The 26,232-nt window shown below is 36.7% G+C and overlaps 3 protein-coding genes across 3 annotated transcripts; 1 reads left to right on the top strand and 2 right to left on the bottom strand.

Moving 5' to 3' along the window:
- Positions 1 to 7,876: 7,876 nt before the first annotated feature.
- LOC308639261 (olfactory receptor 9G19-like) lies at positions 7,877 to 8,800 on the top strand (the record flags this gene model as incomplete). Its single annotated transcript, XM_081277469.1, has 1 exon — positions 7,877 to 8,800. One exon carries the CDS (start codon positions 7,877 to 7,879, stop codon positions 8,798 to 8,800), a length of 924 nt encoding a protein of 307 aa, XP_081133595.1.
- Positions 8,801 to 20,287: 11,487 nt separating this feature from the next.
- Positions 20,288 to 21,713, bottom strand: LOC308638723 (aldo-keto reductase family 1 member B10-like). Its single transcript, XM_081276441.1, has one exon. The coding sequence runs from the start codon at positions 21,669 to 21,671 to the stop codon at positions 20,721 to 20,723; it is 951 nt and encodes a 316-aa protein (XP_081132567.1). The 5' UTR covers positions 21,672 to 21,713; the 3' UTR covers positions 20,288 to 20,720.
- A 1,032-nt stretch (positions 21,714 to 22,745) lies between these two features.
- LOC308641881 (olfactory receptor 9G4-like) lies at positions 22,746 to 23,684 on the bottom strand (the record flags this gene model as incomplete). Its single annotated transcript, XM_081280460.1, has 1 exon — positions 22,746 to 23,684. One exon carries the CDS (start codon positions 23,682 to 23,684, stop codon positions 22,746 to 22,748), a length of 939 nt encoding a protein of 312 aa, XP_081136586.1.
- Between the last annotated feature and the right edge of the window lie 2,548 nt (positions 23,685 to 26,232).

Raw genomic sequence — 26,232 nt, 5'->3', positions numbered from 1 at the left:
GCACAATTCACAATAACAAGACTGTGGAACCAACCTAGATGCCCTTCAATAGACGAATGGATAAAAAAATGTGGCATTTATACACAATGGAGTATTACTCTGCATTAATAAATGACAAAATCATAGAATTTGCAGGGGAATGGATGGCATTAGAGCAGATTATGCTAAGTGAAGCCAGCCAATCCCTAAAAAACAAATGCCAAATATTTTCTTTGATATAAGGAGAGTAACTAAGAACAGAGTTGGGAGGAAGAGCATGAGAAGAAGATTAACATTAAACAGGGGTGAGAGGTGGGAGGGAAAAGGAAAGAGAAGGGAAATTGCATGGAAATGGAAGGAGACCCTCATGGTCATACAAAATTACATACAAGAGGAAGTGAGGGGAAAGGGGAAAAAAAAACAAGGGGGAGAAATGAATTACAGTAGATAGGGTAGAGAGAGAAGATGGGAGGGGAGGGGATGGGGGATAGTAGAGGATAGGAAAGGCAGCAGAATACAACAGACACTAGTATAGCAATATGTAAAACAGTGGATGTGTAACCGATATGATGCTGCAATCTGTATACGGGGTAAAAATGGGAGTTCATAACCCACTTGAATCAAAGTGTGAAATATGATATGTCAAGAACTATGTAATGTTTTGAACAACCAACAATAAAAATTAAAGAAAAAAAATGGGGGGGACCCATAGAGGAAATAAAGTGAAGTTGTCCTTTGGCTGATGGTAGGATGTTATATATAGAAAACCCTAAAAACTTTAGGAGGTCCTTAAAACAGACTTTAAAAATCAGTAAAATTGCAGGTTACACAATCAATAGAAAAAGCAGTAGCATTTTATATACTAATAATGAACTATCCAAAAATGAAATGAATAAAACTATTTCATTTATGCTAGCATCAAAAAGTACTTAGAAATAAATTTAATCAAGAACCTTAAATATATACATACATTAAAAATATAAAATATTGATGAAATAGTTATTCCATGTTCATGAATTGGAAAAAATAATATTATTAAAATGTTCATAGCACCCCAAATTTTGTAAAGATAGAATGTGTATAAAAATTCCAATGTTACTTTACAAATAAATAGAAAATTCATGTGGAGCCAGAAAATGCCTATAGCCAAAGTAATTGTAAGCAAAAGTTACAAATTTTGGAGCATCATACTCTGTGATTTCAAATACACTATAAATATTTTAATTGAAGCAGCATAATAGTTTTATAAAACTAGACACTGGAACAGGATAGAAATCCCAAATACAAGTCCAAATATTTATAATCCATTTGATTGCCACAAAGGTGCCAGGAATTCACAATGTAGAATAGACAGTCTCTTCAAAATGGTATAAAGAAAACTGAATATCCACGTGAATAAGAATGAAATTTGGCCTTTTAAATTATAGGGTTTGCTGGAAAACAGATGGAACTGGGGGACATCATGCTAAGTAAAATAAGTCAGACTCAGAAAAACAAGGGTGAAATGTTTTCTCCCAGATCAACGTTCCATACAAAAAGCAACTCAAAAAATGAATAGAAGACTTAAAGATAGCACTTGACACTGTAAATCTACTAGAAGAAAAATAAGGGGAAATATTCACATTTGTCTGAGCAATGATTTCTTGGGTAAGGTTCCAATGGCCAATAAAAGCCCAAATAGACAAATGAGATTGCATCAAACTAAAATGTTCCATCCTGATAATGGAATAGAGTAAGAGATAATACATACACTAAAAATAAATAAATAAATAAATAAATAAATAAATAAATAAATAAATAAATAAAAAAAATCAACCAACTAACCAAACAAAAAAAGATTTGCAAACCATACATCATACATCTGATAAAGCTGTAACATCCATAATCCATGAGGAACTCAAATAGATCTTTCATTACACTGTGTCCTTAAACCAAATCTTAGATTTCTTCATCTGGAGTAGTGACATTTAACTTTCACCATGGAGGCAATGTGGAATGCTGAGGAAATTCACTTGAGCTTATGAGTTAGCTCCCTACCTAATATGATCATTAAAAACTTTTCTCAAAAGAAAAGCTAGGTTCCTCTGGAGGAGCCGGAGTGGGTGGGAATCAGGTCCTACTTCTATAGGCAAGGGTTTTTCTTGGATACCCAATAACTGCACACCCAAATCTTCCCTTCATCAATTCTTTAAGCTCATCATAGAATCTTTGGCAAGGTTTAGCACTTTATTGATACTGCTTTTTCTGTAATCCTTGTAATCGAACACTGGCTTTCTTTACTTCCTAAAGAAATACAAGAAATAACAAACTTCTTTGAAACTGTAATCCGATTTTTCCAAGTGGTATTTTATTAATTGAAATCATTAATAGTTTTACATAACTCTATAACCAATATTAGAATGATCTAATGATAATCCAACATTTTTGAATCAATATTGTACTGATCATAATCAATGCTACAATTGATTGATATTTCACAGCCTTGCTCTCTACCCATACTTCATGCCAAGACATCACTGGTGGTCCTGTGAATGATCATGGAACTTGATCCAGAATGAAAGTGAGTATCAGTGACCCTGAAAGAAAGAGCTTTGGGGGATGAGGATTCTCACTGCATTCTCTTTGCTCCTGTAGATTTTTCCATGATTTGTTCAAGTTGGTTGGGTAGAGTTTGTAGAGGTTGGTTTAGAGATAAGAGACCAGAATAAAAAAGCATGGCATTGATCTCTAGGTGAAAAAGGAAGAAATCTAACAGCCTTACAGCAGTCTGAGAAACCTTGCACTTATACATATGCAAATATGCATGCATAGATACATATGCTTTATATACATACATACACATATGCATTTCGGTTCAGTAAAATCCAGTACAGAAAGCAAAAGAAAATTATGTCTGACTATACACATCACTGGGGATTACAATCTCTAAACCTAACCTGAGTCTTATAAATTGAGGTTGAACTAATTTTTTTCTAAGTACATTTTTTCTAAGCAATTTTAAAAATTGCTTCATTTACCATTTCCCCAAGCTACAAAGCCATGAGGAATTCCATGCATATAAAGCACTGGGGATCTAATAATTTTTGTAAATAATTTTGGAAATAGCTGATTTGGACATTGGAATGTTAGAATTAGGTTCCTGCTGAAATTTTGATAAGTTGCATGATTTGGATATAATTAATGACAGAGAAGCTCTGCTTTTTAGTCTTACAGTAATTCAATGTTCTTTTACATTCTGTCATAGGACAGAAGCTAAAAAAACAAACAACAACGAAAAAAACCACCACCAACAAAAAAAATCTCACCTCATTTTCATTAGCCATCACTCTATGTGAGTTTCTGAAACTACTAAAAGTAAAAACCGAGACTAAGCTTTTATATCATTGAAGGAGAGCCATTTAAGTCAAAGATAAGGATAGGAAATAAAATTATACAACTGACAAAACTGAAAAAACAGCCAAAGAGAAGCATTTACTAGAGAGATAAACTTTTATGAACATATCAAAAGCCCCACAGTTTCTATGCTCATGCTCAAAATAAACTATGAAAAGCTTAAATGATTTTAGTTTATTTTCCTCCAGAGGACAGATGGTGTCAGGTAGCCAGTGGGTGAGGTGAACCAGAAGAGAACTCCTTTCTTAAAGCACAATTTTAACTTGGAACCTAGAGTTCATGTTTAAAGCTCAAGAGAAACATCATGAAAAAATGTGCACTATCGTTTTTGGCTGTATTTGTGTTGTGGATTTCAGCATTTTCTACGGAGGAGATTCACAGATGTGACCGAAGACACAAAAACCCTCCTACAAAGGAGGATTCCCGTCATGGCAGGAGGTGGCTAAGGAGGCATTGGTGTGGGACAAAGAATCCAGTGCAGGGTTAGAAGCACTCAGTTTTTGCCTCAGCTCCACCCACTGATTGTTTTGTGATGAGAGTCATTTCCTTTTCCAAGAGTTCTCAGGTTCCTCGTGTTTGTGATATTAACAACAGGGGCGTGTGATAGGCTGCACTCATCACACAGGCCTGCAGGGCAGGTCTTCCCTGGGACAGTGATGGTTATTTCCCTAACACCAGCAATCCTTCAGCCACAGACCCTGGAGTTCCAAGTGTTTGACTATTGGTTCAGGTTAAGCTAGTATCACCCAGAATGCTCTGACTATGGCATTAGAAAGCCTCTGGGATCTCCTCTCACATCACTCATACTGTTCCCATAAGAATGTTGTCTTCTACAGACAGATCCGCCAAACATGACATTTCCTACACCCCCTTCTCTTTCTTTCTTCTGTGGCTTCGTAGGAGTAGCTTATTTTCCTTCAGAAGGAATGTCCTCCTACCTCGTGGTAACTGTTTTCTCATTCTTCAAGCACAGCACACACTTCTTTCTTGTATATTCATTCTTCCCATCACACAAAATCCCTTCCTAGAGAGTGGAGAATATTCTATAGGAGGGGTGAGGCAGTCTATATCCTGACCAGCCTCCCATAATCAGGAATGAAAATTTTATCACAGTATATTGATTTATTTATTTAAAAATTTTTGATTCTTGTATTAAACTTCAGCCTTCCTGCAGTCAGGCCCCAGGCCTCATACCCCTTGATCTTAGTGCCTGACAAAGAATCTAGAACACAGTAAATGCCAGACATATATGCAGGCTGTGGACAGATGGGAAGCACTGGGAGAAATGGTTGTAAATCATGGCTCTGCCAGTGTCCGCACTGTGTGAACTTGAACAGTGTGTATAGACCCTTCTTGTATCTTAGAAACCTTTTGCAAAATAGGTCACCAATTTTACTTCACAAGGTTATGACTCTTAAAATGAGATGATGGTTTTAAAGCATTCGGCAGACTACCTAGCACGTAGTATATGCTCAACAAATATTATTATGCTAAATAATGGAGAAAGTTGACAAGTTACTTTTAGCAAGTGATACCTTGGTTAAATTGCCACATATGCCATCAACTGTTACAGAAACTAATGATACAATTTTATGCCTCAATAGGAAGTAATGATTTTTAGAAGTGAGGATGAATAATTGTTGCAAAAAACTACCTTTATAGACACTTAGGATAAGCCAAGTTCACCTCTGAAGCAATGTAGTCATGAATGGACAGATATTCAGAGATTACCCTTTTCTGATCTTCCCTCACTGCTGGCTAACAACCATGCATGTTATGGTTAAATTGCCCTAGGCTCAAATCCTATTTGCACATACTTCTAAATTTTCATGGGAGGCTAATTAATTGTTCTGTATATATTTGATATAATACAATGTGATTTACTTTACATACTAGAAGAGTTACTTGATTATTTACTGAAGCTTTTATTCATTTAAAACTTCCTTGGTATAGATTTTACCAAAATCAGATTTTCAATATCATCAACATCATTATCTTCATCATTTTAAAAATCATTTTCTTTTTTTCCTCTGAACAAGCTAATGTCAATTCACTCTGCATTTAATTGCTTTTTCAGAGATGTTCTAAATATGAACCCCTGAGGTGCTTGAGACATCATATACACTGGGGAGACTGAGCAGGAATAAGTCACCTGGATCTGAAGTGTGGTCCTATGTTGGTTGTGACTGTGAATGTCAGGTAAGTGTGCTTGTCAGGGGTGGTGAAATTAGAATGTTTATGGACTCATAATCAGGCTTAGAGCTAAGACAAAGGCATAGAGATCTTCCAGCAGATGATTTGGGCAGAGCCTGGAAACTTTCATTGACCACATGTGTGAGGAATTTGCCTGTGAACATCTGAACCTCTCAGTCTTATGCTCTTGTTTTTAGTTAAGGTGTTAAATCCTACATGAGAGAGACCCTGAAGCCCACTCATAAGTGTTCAGCTGATATCAAAAGGAAAGAGAGTGGGTTACTAATGAAGTGTCAGATCTCCAGAGAAAGAAACACCACTTAGTAATTGTACAATTTTTGACTACTTACTAAATCTCAATCCGATGATCTGTAAAATAATTGTCATTTATGTTTGAACATAGAGAGGTGTTCTGTGAGGAATAAATAAAATATCACATGTAAAGCACCAAGGATAAGGCTTGACCCAAGAGTAAAGAGTTCAAAATTTGGAGGCTAGTATTTGTATAAATGATCAGATTTCTAAGATTATGAGACTAAAAGCATATTCAAGTCAAAACATGCTAAAAGTCAGTTTGAATTCCGGAGTCTTCAACTTTTCTACTACAAACCCTTTGCGTTTTCATGGATCAATGATTTGTAATATTTTGTGTCACCCTGAAATTGTTCTTCTTTTGTATTAAAATTAAAATAAGTCATCCTTATAATCTCATAATAAAAGTAAAACTTAACATGAGATATGTATTAAAGTAACATATTCTTTCTCTCAACTGCAAACGGAGAAAGCATTTTCTACTGGGAGAGGAGGGAAAGGAGTTACATTAGTGAGATGTACGGAATATTGGGTAATGAGCAGTGGAGTGGTGAGAATCAGGTGGGAAAGAGATAAAAGAAATGTGAGGGGAGTGGACTGCAATGCATTGACTTGGGAGATCCTTGAAAGTACTATTAGAGACAGGTAAGGACTGAGAGGTGAGAGTTCCAGCTATGAGGACACAATGGGGAAAGCATCCCAACCAAGGAAGAGCTGCCAGGAAGGCACTGAACACATCCTGACTGTTCTGGGCACAGACGTGGGGATAGCATGGCTGCAGTGCAGTGAGCAGTGAAGGGGAGAACAGTGGGCCCTGGGAGCAGAGAGGAGGCCCAGAGCACGTGGACCGTAGATGGCTTTGCAAGGATTTTTGCTTTTGCTCTGAATAAATGGAGAAGTTTAGAATGGAAAAGTTACAAGATCACATTCTGATGGGACCTCTGGCCACTAAGTTGAGAGACACAGGTGGGGTAAGAATAGAAGCAGAGAGATGGCCAGGAGGCTTCTGCAGTAATGTCCGTGGGAGTGATGGTGGCTTCCTCTGGGGTAGAAAGGTTGGAACTGTGAAAAGCTGGCCAGGTTCTGTACATATTTAAAGGTAGATACCAGAGGATGTTCTAATCAATAAGAGAGATTTAACGCTAGCTACTACAACCAACAACGATACTAAATCACTTTCCCTGGGTTGGAATAAAGCCATTTTCTGTGGTGGAGACTGAAAGAGAAGGAAGGTTAGGAAGAATTTTCAATCATATTTTTTTCTGTGATGCCCAGTAAACATACTGTAACAGACACTAAATAGTTATTTGAATCAAAATGTCTGGAGAATATGGAAAAGACACATGGCAAAGACAGAACACTCGGACACTTTCACATATCAGGGACATTTAAAACCATTGAACTGGGTGAGATCAGCAAGGGATGAATACAGTGATAAAAATAAGAAGGGCCAAGCATTGATTCTAGAAGCATTCTAAAATTCAACATCTATCATAATAACACCAAGAAATGCACCAAGAGAAGGACCATTTCTCCAGCAAGAAGAGTATGGCAAAGTGTAGATTGATCAAATCAGATGATGACTTAAACATGATTACTGGATTTAGTCATGTGAGGTCATCGAGTCTGTAATGCAGAAGGAGTAGCAAAATGGAAAGTGGAGCAACCTTATGTTGTTTTATATTTTTTTCTCAGAAATAAGTCCATATATTAATACTTATTAAAACCAAAATTAAGAGTTGAACATGAACTGAGTGTTTTCCTAGGGGCCAGGAAAAAGGGCAGAGTACAAACAAATATCCTATCACTAGAATTTTGGTTTAACTAGCTACAAAATATAAACTATTTCTAAACAGGCACTTAGATTATTGCTTCCTAGACTTGAATTACCAGAAATATACTGTTACATGTTTAGCTCATTTGTTGCACCATTTTTTTTAGCAATATGATTCAGGTGGGGCTCTCATTTTCACTCTTCTAAAGTGAAATATTCTAAGCCATGCAGAGGGGAAATCACACAGTGACAGAGTTCATCCTGCTGGGCTTCACACAAGACCCCGTGATGCAGCTGGTCCTCTTTGTGGTGTTCCTTATCATGTACGTTTTGACTGTGGCAGGAAACACCTCCCTCATAGGGCTGATCTGTAATGACTCCAGGCTCCACACACCCATGTATTTTTTCATTGGAAATCTGTCTTTTCTGGATCTCTGGTTGTCTTGTGTCTACACTCCAAAGATCCTAATGACTTGCATCTCTGATGATAAAAGCATCTCCTTTGCTGGCTGCCTGGCTCAGTTCTTCTTCTCTGCTGGACTGGACTATACTGAGTGTTACCTGCTGGCTGCCATGGCTTATGACCGCTATGTGGCCATCTCAAAGCCACTGCTTTATTCTCAGGCCATGCCGATAAAACTATGTGTATTTTTGGTAGTAGCCTCATATCTTGGTGGCTTTATTAACTCTTCTGTCATCACCAAGAAAACATTTTCTTTTGACTTTTGCAAAGAAAACATTATTGATGACTTTTTCTGTGACTTGCTTCCCCTGGTGAAGCTGGCCTGTGGCAGGAAGAAAGGCTACCAAGCTCTGATGTACTTTCTCCTGAGTTCCAATGTCATCACCCCAATAGCGCTCATCCTGGCCTCCTACCTCTTCATCATTGCCACCATCTTGAGGATCCGCTCCACCCAGGGCCGCCTCAAGGCCTTCTCCACCTGCTCCTCCCACCTGGTCTCTGTCACCCTGTACTATGGCTCCATCCTCTACATCTACTCTCGCCCCAAAACTAGCTACACCTTTGACACAGACAAAATTGTCTCTACCTTTTACACTGTGGTGTTTCCCATGTTGAACCCCTTGATCTACAGCCTGAGGAATAAGGATGTGAAAGAGGCTCTGAATAAACTGCTCAAACGATCATGACTTTCTTTGTGATGAAGGAGCAGATTCAATTGATGATAAAGTTATTTGTATATCAAGCAGAGCTGCCCTTGTGCTCCCTTATGATATAATATAATGCAAATAATGGGATTTTCACCCTTGGCATATGGTAGGTCAAATATCCAATATGAGATATGGTAATACAGGACATGAAATTAACCATGAAATGTAAGTATTTGGATTGAATTTCATGCTACTATATTTTAAACACAAAGAACCTAAGCCAAAAAAGTTCTCCTCTAACTTGAAAATGTAACACTTGACCTTACTTTTCTTAAGATACCTTTAGTACCTACAAAATGTTTTATTTTCTTTGTTATTTCATTGTTATACATAATATTTGGTTTCATTTTGACATAATTAAGTAAGCATAATTATAATTTGCTCCTATTCATTTCTTGGTTAGAATCTTATCTATACAGTTATATCTTTCTAAGAGGAATAAGTATATTGAGTGAATAATTTGTATTTTCCTGATAACTAGATGATATCCATCTCTTTACTTTTCCTTAATAGATTCTTTTTTTTTTAAAGAGAGAGGAGAGAGAGAGAGAGAGAGAGAGAGAGAGAGAGAGAGAGAGAGAGAGAGAGAGAGAGAATTTTTAATATTTATTTTTTAGTTCTCGGCGGACACAACATCTTTGTTGGTATGTGGTGCTGAGGATCGAACCCGGGCCGCATGCATGCCAGGCGAGCGCGCTACCGCTTGAGCCACATCCCCAGCCCCTTAATAGATTCTTAAGCATTTTTAGAGGTACTTTCTTTCACTCAGAAACTTTAATACAGTGATCCGGAGGTACCTAATAAATAGCTTAGTGGACATTATTCCCAGCAGGTGTGATCCTTCTCATCTATATGTCTCTTATAAGGAAAAGCAGTCAAGGTTCCATAGATGATTTCTGAGGTCCATTTCAGAACTCTCTCAACCTCACTTTCTTATATATGGGTGAACATCTGAAGACAAATAATGTTATTTTGATCATCAGAAGACAGTTATTATAATAAAAAAATAAATGTGTTACATAAAACAATATGAGGAATAGAAGTCTAAAAGCCTCCATTACACAATAGAGAAAAATTTTCAGAAAAAAAAATGAAGACTTAATGATTAAATAATAGGATACACATGATAATAATGCACTTAATTTAGATTGTATTTTCAAAGTAAAATAATATTAATGTGTTATTTTAAATTTTTAATTTATTTTTCATACCTAGAATTTAACCCAGAGTCACTTTGTGACTGAGCCACATTCCCACCCATTTTTGTTTTGTATTTTGAGACAGGCTTTCGCAAAGTTGCTTAGGTCCTCAGTAGCCCAGGCTGGACTTGAACTTGTTTATGATCTTCTGGCCTTCGCCTCTGACACTGGGTTTGCAGATGTGTACCATTGTCCCCACCTATAAATTAAATTTTTAAACCACAAATGTGTCTTGTTTGAATTGGTTTTTAAATTAAAAAAAAAATTATGAGGAATCATGAAATAGTCAAATGGCGTTGGAAAACACATGTGCTCATCATAGATAGACAGGAATGTTCTACCCTGCCTGTCATGCATGTGCATATGGAAGATGAGGTCCAGAAAGACTATGGGTGCTGGTAGTAATTCACAGTAACCAACAGAAACAGTGACTAACGGTGGAATTCCAGGATGCTTGTTTTAGAAAGCTACTCCAGCTCAGTCTCTGGTTTTCCCAAAGGTATCTTTTATTTCCAACTAATGATAATAAAATTCCTATAACCTGCCTTCTTTTTAAGGAATATCAACAGGCCCAGTTAGCTGGTTTCAGTGGCCGAACATCACTTATTTTATGCCAATTGTGTGAATATGGAAAAGCAAGGGGGAACATTGGCTACCAAAAGCACAATATATGTGACAAGTATCTTGGCAAGACTTCCCAGTCTCCTAAATAGCAACACCTAACTACAGAGAGGCTGCTCCAAGCACTGTCCAGGCCTCCATTGTATCCCTTTTGAAGAACCAATGTTCTTCTTCAAAGAAGAATCAATAGAGTTACTGTAAACTTGACTGACCTAAGTGTATTTTTAACTTGTTTCTCAATCATAAAAGTTATGTTGACTCCAGAGTTATGCATAAACATTATCCTCAAGATCCTATAAAAAAGATAAAGTTCGGGTAATAATGATCCTAGGAAAATAGAAAAAATAACGATAAAAATGTAGCATTAAGGCATTCATATTTTACAAGATGTTTTAGATTTTATCAATATATAGTTAGTAGTAAGCTACTAACTGGAATTGATTCATTTGCAATTATGTTTTAGAATTGTTAAGGGTTTTCCAAAATAACTTGAAGTTGCAGTATAAACACTGAAGAAATTTGCTTATTCAAATCATAGAAGAAGTTTAGATTCTTAATATTCTCATGGTTTTCAAATATGTCTTTTAGATGTATAGGTTTTAATAAACTAAAATTTTATTTTTTTTAATTATTTTACATTTTTATTGAGACATTGTATTTGTACATCTTTATGAGTTACATTATGATATTTGATGCATGTATACAATGTCAATGAAATTGATCATTTGAAAAAATAGAAATGTTTAAAGGAAGGTTCCTCTATAAAATAAAATTTCATGGACTTAAATATTCTATTAAAAATAAGAAACTCAGTAATTGTATTTGCCTGGGTTCTTCAGAGAAACGAGCTCAGTGGTACATCTGTGTATTCATGTGTATGAAAAGGTGAGTTCTCCACCCATCTTGGTGGCGTAAGTCTGTAATCCTTGTGGCTTGGGTGACTGAGGCAAGAAGATCATGAGTTCAAAACCAGCCTCAGGAAATTAACAAAGGCCTAAGGAACAGCATGACCCTGTCTCTAAATAAAATATTAAAAAGGACTGGAAATGTGGCTCAGTGGTTAAGCAACTCTGGGTTCAATCCTTGGTACAGAAAAACAACAAAACAACAACAAAACGAAAGAGGAATGATGAATTATGGAGCTGCAATTCCAACTCTGTGATGTGGCCCAGCAAATTCAGAAACACATGGGGACTGGGGAGAATCCACCATGTCTATGAAGTCCAGATAATTTCCTATTATATGGGTGAAGAGGAGAGGTTCTTTCCTCTTTATTTCTTTCTGTTTTTGTTTTTTGTTTTATTTTGGGGGGAGATTTCAACTGATTGATTCTTTTTTACAATTGCCTGCCTCATTAATTTATCTAAGACTTGTTTAGGAGTGAGTCAAATAATTTCATTCAGGTTTGGTAGTGGCCACTCACTGAGATCCAATAAGATATGCAAGGAAACACACTGGAAACCAACCAATCCTCCCAGCTCACACCTCCTCTTTTCTCTCTAGCAGTGATCATGATTAACGGTTCCTTCTTTTCCTCCTATATATTTGCAATGATACCTTTGAATATATCTGTTATATGCACATATGGGCCTAGGAAGATCTTGTTCACTATGCTTTGTGCTTTGCTTTCCTGATTAAAAAGCACCTTGGAGATAATTATGTATCTGCATATTTATTAATTAATTACCTAACTCAAAATAACCTATCAAGTGTTCCTTTACTACTTGCTGTATTAGAGCCTCTGCCAGAGCAGAGGTGTATACACTGGGGAACTAGAGCAGGCACTGACTCAGCCTTCTTAGGACTATGGTGTAAAGCCAGACAGGGGAACTTACACTCACAGATACATGTACATTTTATACCATAATCGGCTTTTAAATTACACTATGTATGGGCTTCTTGTCTAGCCCAGGATGGATACACTGAATCTGCTATATTGCTTTTACTCAGAAGATGATAAGAATTAACTAAGAGAGATTTTTCCTTGCTACGTTGAAATTGGAATGCACTCTCTGGCTATCAGTTTAGGGATACAAAATTTAAAAAAAAAGGCAGAGGTTTTAAGTGTATTATTCTTAGGACAATGATATTGCTTAAATCTAGTACTGATAAAAACAATTTTATGCTTTTTTATTTGTACTACATAAATAACACATAATTTCAAGCTAGTTCCTAATAAAAAACATTGTTACTAAAAAAAAAATAGAACAAAAACAAAAAATCAGTGTTACATAAACAAAGAGCACTGAAGAATTATAAAAGCTAATAATAAAGCCCTTCAATCTTCCTTTTATATCCAACCCCCTTCAAATTCAGTTTTCCCTTCATGAGACTACTAAACTCCTTTATTTTTTTTAAAAAAGACTTAAATCATTTTAGAGGAGTTTAATATTCACAGAAATATTAATTTGAAAGTACAAAAGATAGCTTCTGTTGACAGGTGTATTTTCCCTTTACATTTACCTGGGAGGCAAATTTTACTATATTTTCATTGAAGTTATATTTTTTTCAAACACTGAATTAATTCTCTGAATACAAGGATCACATTTTGTTTGTTTTTGATTTTTAACAGTTGCGATGCCTGTTTGATTGTTGGGTTTTTTGGTGTATCCCATTGGACAGAATATAATTACATAATCTTGACTTAACCATAAAATTGTCTGCAATATAGCTTTGCTTGTGCCCAGATAGAGCAGAGGGGATTGTTGAGCACCTGTCCTGTCTGTACCATTCAGTGAAGCATAAGCTCTAGACTGTACAGATAAATGTTGGGTGTTTTCAAATTGTATTTTATTTAGTAAAGGGATGCACAATTGCTTTGCAAACATTTGCTTCTGTTAATGCTGTGATTCAGAGAGTTTGAGAACTATCATATGAAAACCGATGATTCTTCATTTAGGATGTCTCCTCTTATTTTCCCCACAATGTGTACAAGGAGTATCAACACATCCTTACTTCTTTACTCCTCTTGACAATGTTACATGCTGTTTCCCCCTAATTTTCCTCTTCTGATTAGGTTCAAAATGATAAAACTGAAAAAAAAATTTAATGGTTAATATTTGACTGACAACTATTTTTAAGAGTCAATCCAGAGCCTAAATTTTAAGCCACTCTAAGGGAAATTTCACTCACTCCATCCTTGTCCCCCAAATTTCTCTGATAAAAGCTTTTCTCAGAAAATGTTAATATCTAATTCTAGAAGTCTTTCCTTTTGAGCATTGCAAATCTAAAGCCTGTAGAGCAACAAGTCTGAAACAAGGACCTTAATAAGAATCTAACAGGCTCTTTTCAAAAGATAGACACAAACAACATTTCCTAGGCACATTCTTAGGAGGAATCTTTGGATCCTGAAATCCACCTGCTCTACTTAGTGGCAAGTTGCACCCAAATCAAGAACTCCTGCTCTAAAATGTAGCGAAACCATTGAGAGGATTGTGTTTTAGAACATCTTAGATGGACAATAGCATGGCAAGGTCTGCCATGAACGCTCTTCAAGGTCTTGGGTATACCAGATAAGCTCACCATCGCTCCAAGAAATCGCCTAGCTCTGACAGTCCTCACAACCTGGACCTTAGGCACCAAAGGTTGAGAACTATTTCCTTCTCTTCTGAATCCCTTGTGATTAGCACATAACTGTATTGTCCACATTTGTGCTTCAATACATATTTGGCCTATGAGCTAAGTGGCACATTTATTTGATTCTGCATTTGATTTTGTATTTGATTCTCTATTTGATTCTGTTTCTGATTTTACGCCAATTTTGACATCTTGAAATTGAAAGTAGTAAAGAGGTCATAAGTCATTTCACTAATTAAGTCACTCCTCACTGAACTCTTGAGAAGGGCATTAACAGAGCCTGCAGCTGAGGAGACAATGAGGGCTCACATATGCAAATATCTAGGACTGTGGCCTCTGCACACAGGAACAGGGCTCCTGGCACACTGTAGGGTAAACAGCCATCAGCAATTCAGAATCTCAGGGGGAACAGAAGTCCTAACACTTCTGCTGTGTCTCCAGATTTCTCCTCTCCAAGAAGATACTGTCTTTTTTTTTTTTCCTTCAGTTAAATTTTCTTTATTCTCATTGGGTGAGAAACCTGGCATTGTTTTTATTTATATATCTATTTATTTATTTATCTATTTATTTATTTATTTATGAATGACAGTGGAATGGATTACAATTCTTATTACACATATAGAGCACAATTTTTCATATCTCCGGTTGTATACAAAGTATATTCACACTAATTCATGTCTTTATACCTTTAGTTTAAATAATAATGACCATTACATTCCACCATCATTGATAACCCCATGCCCCTTCCCTTTCCCTCCAACCCCTCTGCCCTATCTAGAGTTGGTCTATTCCTCCCATGCTCCCTCTCCCTGCCCTACTATGAATCAGCTACTATTTTATAGGCAGGAGTCACAGAAAGAGTTTTGACATTTGTAAATACAGAAGTTCTTTGTTATCTATTGAAAAACACATAAAAAATACTCAGATTTTTTTAAAAAAATTTATTAGTGGAAAGAAACATTTCTTTTAGTACGTCTTCCTGGCTATTCATGTGTCTTTATAAAGGGAATTATTCTCATGAACAAAAGTGAACAATTGTATCAAGTTGTCAAAAGTCATCTAAATTTTTACATCCATTTTCCAAAACAACTATCATAGGAGAATCCTGATTGGTTCTCCTTTATAGAATTACTAAATGACCACATTCCAGATTCTAACAGCATAGCAGATGCATCTGAAACATTTGTAAACTTGACTTTCCCTGACTTTAATTGTGACCATACCCACATTTTTCATCAACTCCTCCGAGCTTGACTAGGTGAAAATCCATGCTCAATTGAATAGCATTTTCAAATTCCATGAGGAATTACAAGAACAATTTCTTAATGTTTAGTGCCATTCTATAAAACATAGAAATATAAAATACTTTAGTTATGTTTAAATGGTTGCTGTGTATTTTCTTATTTTATAAATATTTTCCATCGAAAAGGAATGCCACTTTTATACATTTTCAGTTTTTTTCTCAATTTTTCCTTTTTAATAAAAATCCTATAGTTTCCTAGAAGGCATTTATATCTTTGACCTCATCAAGTCCTGAATGAGATAAAAACCTATAAAATGTGTGACTCTGGGCTTGTGTTGTAAAAGAATTCACAAATTTACCATCACTGTGATCAAGGTTGAGGATGGGGATAGAGTGAAAGAAATCCAAAATTTCAGGTATTCTGCAGAGCTCCTTATGAAGATCACATTGGGTCTGGGTATTATTTGGTCCCCATTGCAGGGAGGGATTCATTTTGTCTTAAGAATAAGTATGGAGATCACCCAATGTTCTAGACTGACTCTTTACTTAAAACCTGTGACATCAGTAAGCATGACAGGTAAAATAGTATGTGAGAATTTTCTCCCATAAACACTGTATGAAAGCAATGAACAAGAAAGCGTAGACGTGCAGACTTTGCAATGTGAATGTATAAGCAGGACAAATCAGTGAACACACTAATAAATCATGCATAAGGGAATATGTAAGTCAATAACTAGACATGTGAAGAGTCCTTTGAGTCTACATCATTTCTAAAGGTGAGCAGCTAAAGAAGTGTCCAGAGAAGAAGGCTGTAATTTATGATCCTACACAGGAACTTGAACCAAATTGCCACATGGGTCTGAGATAGGGGTGATGGGTGGGTCATTTAAAATACAATCACAATGAAACCACAACAAAATGTGCCCTTTCTCTGAGTCAGTTTGTACTGACAGAAGTAGGAATAACCCAGCTTTCATCTCTCCAGACTGTTTTCATTGGGTCTGTCCCATTATAGAGGAATCACTCATAAAAGAATAGTTAAGATGACAATCCTTGGGCCTTGTTTCTGTCTTTCCCAGAAGTGTCTTCTGGTCCTGGTCCCTCACAAGCTTTCTCTGAGCATCTCCAAGTTTCCTCTTTTTATGGGTGGTCCTTAGCAATCCTGGAGTGCTCTGTGGGGCTCTTCCTTTATATTAGTTTTCCTCCATTCTAAGCTTGCTTGGTTATATGAACACTAGATAACTGGAGGTAGGAGGTGGGCTTTAATCCTGTATTGACGGTGAAACAATCTAAGTCACCATGCACAGGAGACTTACAGAGTGCATAGAAAGTCAAAGAAACATTTTGTCTGTCACAGTATTTTTCATCCCTTTCTTTCCATACTTGGATATAAATCCTTGAAGAATCCAATTCAAAGCATCCTTAATGACTTAAACATTCTAGAAAACTGCTCTGCATCCATGCTCTTGTGGAAAGTCTACATAATTAAATTCCCCTTTCCCCCAAGTCAAGTGCCATCCCAGGAGACTCTTGACACTGAGTGTAAATGTATAGTTATGGGAACACACTCGTGACTCTCTTCATATTCCCTATGATAGTTTTAATTAGAATGACATCTCATATTAAACTTATCTATAGGCATTCCTGTTCTAATCATAAAAACAATAGAGGACCATAATGCATTTAAGAAAGACAAGTGTGATTGCATTAGATACAATGTTTGGAGGATTAACAGAACAGTTGCATAGAGAATGGATTAAAAGTAGGATAAATCAGTGGACACTAACAAATCATGTAGAAGGGATTATGTAAGTCAATAACTAGACGTTGTCAGGAAAAATGGGCAAACTAAATAAGTCCTATAACAGGTAATTATTTTAGAAAGCAAGGCATTGCCTTGCAAGGTTGAGCAAGAAGTTGTTTAATCTCACCTTGATGCTACCTACACAAGTGATCCACAAATCCTCCCAGAAAGTGATGGCATATTACAGATACAGCACTGGTTTCTGCCTTTAGCATTTGGACCTAACAAATAGAAGCAGCTAAATCAGGCCAGATGAGGGGAAGAAAATGGTATAGATACAGATATAGATTTGATGTCAACTGCTATGGTCATGATGATGAACAAGGGTCCCTTGGTCATCAGCAAGGATGTGTGGGGAAATATGCTGACTTACATTCACAGTGCATGTCAACTCATATATCTGAGTAGTGGCAACCCCCCAGTAAATGCAAATATATATATATATATATATATATATATATATATATATATATATATATATATATATATATATATATATATATGTTTAACTTAGGATTTTTTCTGGGATAGTGTATGACTTTTAAGATTCAATACAGTATGAGAATCTCAGCCTGTCTCAGTCTCAGTTTCTGCAAACAAACTGACATCAAAGTTCTTTGCTTATCCCTCCAAAGTTCAATGGTTGAATGGTAGTGAGAACCTCTCATAGTTGTCATCTTTGAAGATAAATATTTATTTCTTCTTCAGCCTCCATTTTATTTTCTCCATTTTATTTTCCAAGAAAAAAAAAAAACGTACTGTTTCTGCAGCTGGCTTGGACCTGTCTAATTATAAAAAATGTTCAATCATAACTTCTATAGTGAGGACCCTCAATTCATCCTTCAACCCAATAGACATGAGTAGAAGGCAACACCTGAGACCCTGAACTCTGCAATGTTCAAGACTTTAATAAACACATTCACCTCTATATTGCTCTCAAGGTTGTGGTATTGCATTTTCTTTGCTGCATTAACAGAGAAAGTTTACAAGGAGAAATTTGGGAAACTTCTATTGCACTTGAACATTTAATCAATGATAATTCCTGTGCCAAAAGTGAAGGGAAGGAAGTTAAATTGGTTCTGTTTTATTTTTATCTCTACCCAGTATAATTTTTGCTTTTGGGTAAATAATGATCTGCTATATATTGGGAACCACTGAAGCATGAAATCAGGCCAGAATAATATTTCACATTGTTTTCTTTAGCCCAGTTGATGAGAAATCAGGATCTTCTCAGTCCAAGAATTTCAAAGATCAGAACAAGAGGGACCCGTGATGCAGCCCCAGTCCAAAGTTGGAAGCTGTCCATTCACAATCCAAAGGTGAAGAATATGCAGTTTAATGCTCAGGGATAAGGACGTAGCCAAAAACAAAAACAACTGCTTAAGAACAATCCAGGTTGTCCACACTTGTAGACTTGTGGACTTCCTCCTTCTTCCACTTTTGGTTCCATCTGGATCCTCACCTTATTGGATGGTTTCAGGCCTTTCTAACTCAGTTTGCTGACCAACATGCCAATCATCTCTGTAAACACTCTCACAGATACACTAAGAAGTGGGCTTTCCTCATTTCCTAGTCATCTCTCAAACCAAACAAGTTGACAATCAAGATTACCTGTCACATCCCTAGGTGATCTGTAATACCTGGGAATATGGCTCCAAGCCATTCATGTAAAGTCTTGGAGGAGGATGGATACATACACCTTGGCCAAGTTTGATTCCCTTTATTGAAGGATCCAAACTCTTGCAATCTGTGAAGTATGATGTGTTCATAGGTTGGAGATTCAAACAAGGGTTTGTATTTGCTTCCTAGGACAAATTGTGCCAGTTTGTATCCAAACATCCAATCTAACAGCCATTTCTTTCTAAGATGTGATAAGTACCAAAGAAAGGATATCTTTGAAATATCTTCACAATATTCTCATTGCATTTTTTGAAAATGTGAATATTCACAAAGAGAACTAGTATCTCACTACTGGACACCAAAACAGAACATTTTACATTAAGATTAAATCCATGGTAAGAAAAAATTAAATTCTCATATAAAAGCAAGAAACAATCAGGAAACATCAAGAAAAGAAACTTTTTTTTTTAGTCTTAAGGCGTTCTGAAGTTGTAGAATGAAGCATAATGAAACAATGATAATAAAAATTCATAGGAACATTTAGATATCTTTCAGTTTTATACTTTAGGTAAATGATGGAGATTTTTTATTGGTGTATTATAATTATACACAAGAGTGGGATTCATTACACCTTATTCCTGAAAACATGTAACATTATTTGTTCAATGTCATGTGGTCTCATTCCCCAGGAGCTTTCAGTTCCCTCCACTCCAGTGTTAGAGGATTTTAACCTGCTCAAATATTTGATATCATATTTAATATATATGTGTGTGTCACACACAGATATACACATCTATATGAAGCACAATTAGTCTTTAAAAATAGATATTTGAAATATTTTATATGCCTAAAATTGCTTGATCTTTAAATAAGAGTTGCATGAGAAACCTTGAAATTTTAAAATATAAAGCAGAATGTACATTTTAGAAAAAAAAATCATGAGCCTTAGAGAGGAACATATCTTGACATTGCTATAAAGATCACAATAATTTAACATCTAGAAGGCCTTCATTGGTTAAGCTAGACATAGTCAGAAGTTCTCTGCATTTTTTTTTTTATTTCTTTCATTCTTTTTCCGGGGTGGGGGGTATACTAGGGATTGAATTCAGGGGCACTTGACCTCTGAGCCACATCCAGAGTCCTATTTTGTATTATATTCAGAGACAGGGTCTCTGTGAGTTGCTTAGCATTTTTCTTCTGCTGAGGTTGACTTTGAACTCATAATCCTCCCTTCCCAGCCTCCTTAGCCTCTGCGATTACAGGCTTGTGCTACTGTGCCTAATATTTCTACTTTACTTGAAATTACATTTTCTACCCTTGTTCAAAGTTTGTTTTTTTCAGTTGTAATTCGCATTTTTTAAGGTATCACGGATGTATATGATAATTCATTCTTCTTTTTTTTTACTTTCATTATTTTTTTTAAATTATTTTTATTTTTGCATCCTCAATGGTAGCAGAGACCCTGTTGTTTAACAAACATTTGTTCAGATCAAATAAGTGGAAGAAATATTCATTTGCTCATCTGAGTCATACTTCCCTGTGATAAGTCTTTCCTTGGTTCAACATATGGATCTAAATAAAACCTTGCTTAGGGGGAGGGAGGAGGAGAAGGAAAGAAGGTTCTGGGAAGGAGATTGAGCAACTAATGTTGCGTGCATGGACCATTATGTACAATTATAATGCACTAATAATTTTTTTCTAATTTTGCCTAGATTCTGACAAGATCAAGCACAATATAATTTCATATAAATTTAGTTAAAATGGGCCTCAGGGAGAGCAAATTCCACTTCAGTGAAGAGAAAGAATCCACCAGGTGTCTCATCAGGAAATTCAGCTTCAGTAATCGGCATTGTAGGGGTAGTCCAGCAAATTAGCCTGGTCAGCCAGGACACAGATCCTCCAGTTTCTGTTGAAGCTGAGTAAGGTCGCCATCTCCTCACCACTCAATTTGAAGTCAAAGACCTGAAAGTTCTCGAGAATACGTTCTGGGGTCACAGACTTGGGGATCACCACCACATTCCTCTGGATATGGAACCGGATCAGAACCTGGGCCGGGGATTTTTTGTGCCTTGCAGCAATCTCCTTGATCTTAGGGTCCTCCAATAATGAAGGGTCTTCTGGTTTAGCCCCACGTCTATCTGGAGAGCCCAGGGGGGTGTAGGCTGTGACAGTGATGCCCTTAGAATGGCAATATTGGATCAGTTTCTCCTGGGTGAGGTATGGGTGGTACTCGACCTGGTTAGTCACTGGTTTATATTTGAGTCCAGGCTTATTCAAGATCTTTTCAATCTGGAAGTGGTTGAAGTTGGAAACACCAAGAGCTTTCACCAACCCCTCATCCACCAGCTCCTCCATGACCTCCCAGGCATCCAAGAATGTTTCTTTACTGATGAGGTTGTTGCCTTTATCATCTTTGGGGAATAAGTCCTTCCCAGCCTGAAATCCCTGGGGCCAATGAATAAGATAGACCTCCAGATAGTCCAGTTTCAGATCCTTGAGGGTCTTCCGACAGGCTTCCTTCACAAGCTTCCTCTCAAAGAAGGTGCACCACAACTTACTCACAATAAAGAGGTCCTCCCGCTTCACCACCTTCTCTTGGATCTTCTCTTGGATGGCTTCTCCCACCTCATTCTCATTCTGATAGACGTAGGCACAGTCTATGTGGCGATAGCCTGCATCAATGGCCACCTTCACGGCTTCTTTGACTTTGTTTGGGGGAGACTTCCAGGTGCCCAGACCCAAAATGGGCATCTTGGCTTTGGAGCTGAGCTCCACGAAGGTTGCCATGGTTGGTGCAGAAATGGCTTTGAGAGAGCAAATAGATGTCTGGCGTCCGATAATTCATTCTTACTTGACTCATTCATGTATTAAAATGCTATTCTGTAGGTTAACCCTACTGTCTGAAAGATCTTTTTTTTTTTTTTTTTCCTGTGGGGAAGTATACATATTTGTGTAGTATATTGCTTAAATATCCATTTTATTTCATTATTTGGGAATTATCTATGCATGCAAAGGGAAATGATGAAAAAAGGCCCAGACAAAAGAAGTTTATCTCTAAACACAAAAATATAAATTTCAATAATTTTGAATTAAAATTTATTTTTAGTTTGAAAAACAAATTTTTAACCTTAGCTAGGATTATGTGTTAGCTGTCTGGCATACACTTAAGTTACCTTGGTCTCCTGGGTCTAAAAATTCAGTGCCCAACCCCTCAAGCATATCTGTGCACATATATAAGTAGGTTTCAGAGAAGTCATAGTGAAGGTGTGCCCCGCTGTGTTGTGTGAGTTAATCCAAGAATGGATTATCATCATTTTACATGGAAACTAGAAATGTATCACTTTCCTGTGAATATTCATATGACTGAAATCCTATAAAATGACCTAGAAAACGGACAGTCCTCTCCAAGGAAAACTGATCTGCTATCGATATCAAGTGGTATGGACACATTGAAAAAAAATTAATAATTATAAGAACTTGAAATCCCTTCCACTTTATCAATGTGGTTGTCAGCTTCCATCACTATAACAAATTCCTGATAAAATTAACTAACAACAAATAAAGGTTTATTTTGGCTCAAGTTTTGGATATATTAGTCCATGGTTGATTGGCAATGTTGCTTTGGGCCTGTGGTAACATCATGACAGAAGGATTTGCTGGAGCAGAACTGTTCACTTTATGGACAGAAAGAGACAGAAAGGAAGAACAGCACTCCTGATAATAAAAGTGTGTTTTGACCAATATTTCGTTCTTACAAGTATAAATTATGAAGTTTAATTGAACTGCAGACACTCATACAAACATGAAACATGTCTACAAAAACAGTAATTTGCAAACTGCAATAAAGGCATAAAATAAACCTCAAGCTTGTGGTCCTATGGACAGTATTGCTTTCCTGAAGGCCTCTTTGACATCTTTGTTTCTGATGCTATAGATGAGAGGGTTGAGAAATGGGTTGATGATGGTGTAGAACAGGGCAGCCACTTTGTCTCTCTCCAGGGAGTAGCTGGAACTGGGCCTCGAGTATACAAAGAGCAAGGATCCATAGAAGAGCATGACAGAGACCAGGTGGGAAGCACAGGTGGAGAATGCCTTGCGCCTTCCTGAGGCTGAGCGCATCCTTAGGATGGCCAGGAGGATGTTGAAGTAGGAGATGAGGATGGCCAGAAGGCAGGAGAGGACAGTAAAGCCAACCATACTGGAAAGGATTATGACATAGACCCGAGTGTCTGTGCAGGACATTTTTACCAATGGTAGAACATCACATACAAAGTGGTCGATGACATTGTTACCACAGAAACTCAGGCGGAAGGTGTTAGCAGTGTGGGCTATGGCATTCAGAAAGCCTCCTATGTAGGATCCAGCAACAAGGCCAATGCAAACAGAAGCAGACATGGTGCCTGAATAAAGCAGTGGGTTACAAATTGCTGCATGGCGGTCATATGACATGGCTGCCAGGAGATAGCACTCTGTGTAGGCTGCCAAGCAGGAGAAGAAAAACTGAGCCCCACATCCAGCCAAGGAAATGCGCTTGTCTTCGGAGACACAGATTGCCAAGATTTTAGGGGTATATACAGAGGTGTACCAGAAATCCAAAAAAGATAGACTGCCAATCAAATAGTACATAGGTGTATGCAGCCGGGCTTCAATCTTGATTAAGAAAATAAGAGTCATGTTCCCTGACAAGGTTAGCAAATAGATCACCAGAAATATTACAAACAGAATCACCTGCCACTGGGGATCTGCCGAGATGCCCAACAAGATGAATTCATTCAGGATGGTGCGATTTCCTATTTCCATGTCCACAATGGGGAAAGCCTGCATATCATAATGAGGGGGAAAAACTTAGTGATAATTTCACTAAGGGAAATAAACAGTGTATCAATTAAGTATTAGAAGGCTTGTGGAGTTTTATTGTTTATTAGCTGGAATTTTAGGATTTAATTTGTGAATTTGGAACACTCAGATTTGAGTCAGATTTTGAAGTTGGATCTTCCATTTTTTACTCTGTAATGTAGGGCCAGTTTCTTATCAAACAGGGGGGGATGAAAAAATTTAGAACTATCACTACTGGATTCTCGTCAGGTTGTCTGAATGTGTGAAGAAGATTTACACATACACACCACACACAAACACTCAGCCCTATGTTTGGTACACAGCCTTTATGCAAACATTTCCAGTGCTCTTCCATAAATTAATGAAAACTTCTTATGTATCAAGTAGCATGATGATATTTACATGAATATCAATAAAATTTTCCCCTCTGTGACCATAGGCACAAATAGAACACACACACACACACACACACACACACACACACACACACACACTGTTATATTAAGTCCTGTATCTAACCATTTTAATTCTTACCTCAACCTTATAAAGAAGGTGGTTTATGATCATCTTGTTATTGTTTGTAGAACCTGAGGAGCAAGCCCAAGATCACAGAGCTTTTTAAAATCACAGCTCATATTTGCACCCAGAATTATATTAATTGGGTGCATGTGCTCCCAACACTAAGCTACGTACCCCTCTCATAAGTATGTTTTTTTACTCCTGTTTTCTCCTTCCTGAGGTGGTGCTATAGTTCTCTAAACACATGAATTTCTCTAATCATCAAAAAAATTTAAAAGGTTAGTTTTTTTGACAGCTTTCTTCCAAATATCTTCCAGAGGACATTTTCATATAACTGAGGCAGTTTGTAATAGTGTGGATGCTGAACATGAAGACTAAACTATTGTTTAATGTTAAGGTGTTGAGAGAACATGAATCCTCCAAATTCATAACCTGAAGTTCTAAAAGTCAAAAACGAAATGAAAATATTTCATTGAACAGTACTCATTTTTTAAGTATATGATTTTCAAATGTTTTGAAAAAAAATCACCATTTGGACCATTGACCCAGTATTCTGTTGATTACTTATCAAGCCTTAAACCAGAGGAAAAAGTTAAAACAAAGAAATATTCATCAATTATAATTCTTCTGAGATGTCTGTTCAGTTAGCCCATTCTGTGATTGGGTTATTTACTGTTTTTTGGTGTTAAGTTTTTTGAGTTCTTTATATATCCTGGAAATTAATGCTGTGACATATATGTGAAAAAGATTTTCTCCCATTCTATAGACTTTGTCTCCCCATTAATGATTGTTTCCTTTGCCGAGAAGAAGGTTTTTAGTTTGAATCCATCCCATTGATTGATTCTTTTACTTGCAGTTTAGGAGTCGTAAGGAAGTCAGATCTTAAGCTGACAAGGTGAAGATTTGGGTCAACTTTGTCTTGTTAGGCACAGGGTATCTCTTCTAATACCTAAGACTTTGATTCACTTAGAGTTGACTTTTGTGAAGGGTGAGAGTTTGGGATGTGATTTCATTTTGTTACATATGGATTTTTAGTTTTCCCAACATAATTTGTTGTAGAACTATCTTTTCTTCAATGAATGATTTTAGTGCTCAAACTTGAGTACAATTATCTTAGATTATGTTTTTTGTACAAATAAACTATAATCATTTGGTTATAGCCACAATAGTTACTATGAACTTCTTCTACTGAGTTATCACTTGTCCATACAAATAAATCTAGAGCTAACTAACCTCCTATTTAAATAAAATATGGGAAAACGTGTCAATTAATGGTCAGAGTGAATTACCTCACTTCTTGGGTTGACTGAAAATAGGTAAATGGTAGAGTCTATTCTCTAGTTTTCTATTCCAATCTTCCCAGATAATTTTGAACTATCTGAAAATTTAGATATTTAAATGAGTCATAGAAATAATAAACTTTTAAGACAATGATCTCTCAGTTTGAGGTGAGGACCAAGTGGAGCGCTCTCACAGCATAATCAGTGTATCAGAGCTTTCACACAGAGAGCCTGGTGAGGTAGAGGACCTGAGGGAGACTAAGTGAGGATGGTGGAGGGAGGTGCCTTGGGCGTTTCTGGAGTATTAGGTTGTCACACAACTTGTTGAAAATACATTTATTTTAGCCTTTAGACCCACAGAGACTGAAGCTATAATGAGGAATTAATGTAACCACAGAATGAATGAGGGAAACTCATTCTTCTGTCACCTGTTGAGACCTGGATTCCAGTAAAGAAGAAAGGGAAGCATCATAACTTCTATGTAGAATTGGGCATAGTAGTGCATGCCTGTAATCCCAGTGACTCAGGAAGCTAAGGCAGGAGGATACCAAGTTCAAAGCCAGACTCAGAACTTTATCAATATCCCAATCAACTTTGAGAGTTTGTGTCTCAAAATAAAATATGAGAAGTGGCTTAGTGACGAAGTACCCCTGGGTTCAATTCCATATATATATATATATATATATATATATATGAAAAATTTTAGATAGAGT

The sequence above is a fragment of the Spermophilus citellus genome (assembly GCF_964194105.1).
Source record: "Spermophilus citellus genome assembly, chromosome: 2".
Taxonomy (NCBI): domain Eukaryota; kingdom Metazoa; phylum Chordata; class Mammalia; order Rodentia; family Sciuridae; genus Spermophilus; species Spermophilus citellus.
Note: the sequence above shows the minus strand (reverse complement) of the source record. Positions and strands in the feature narration are given on the sequence as shown.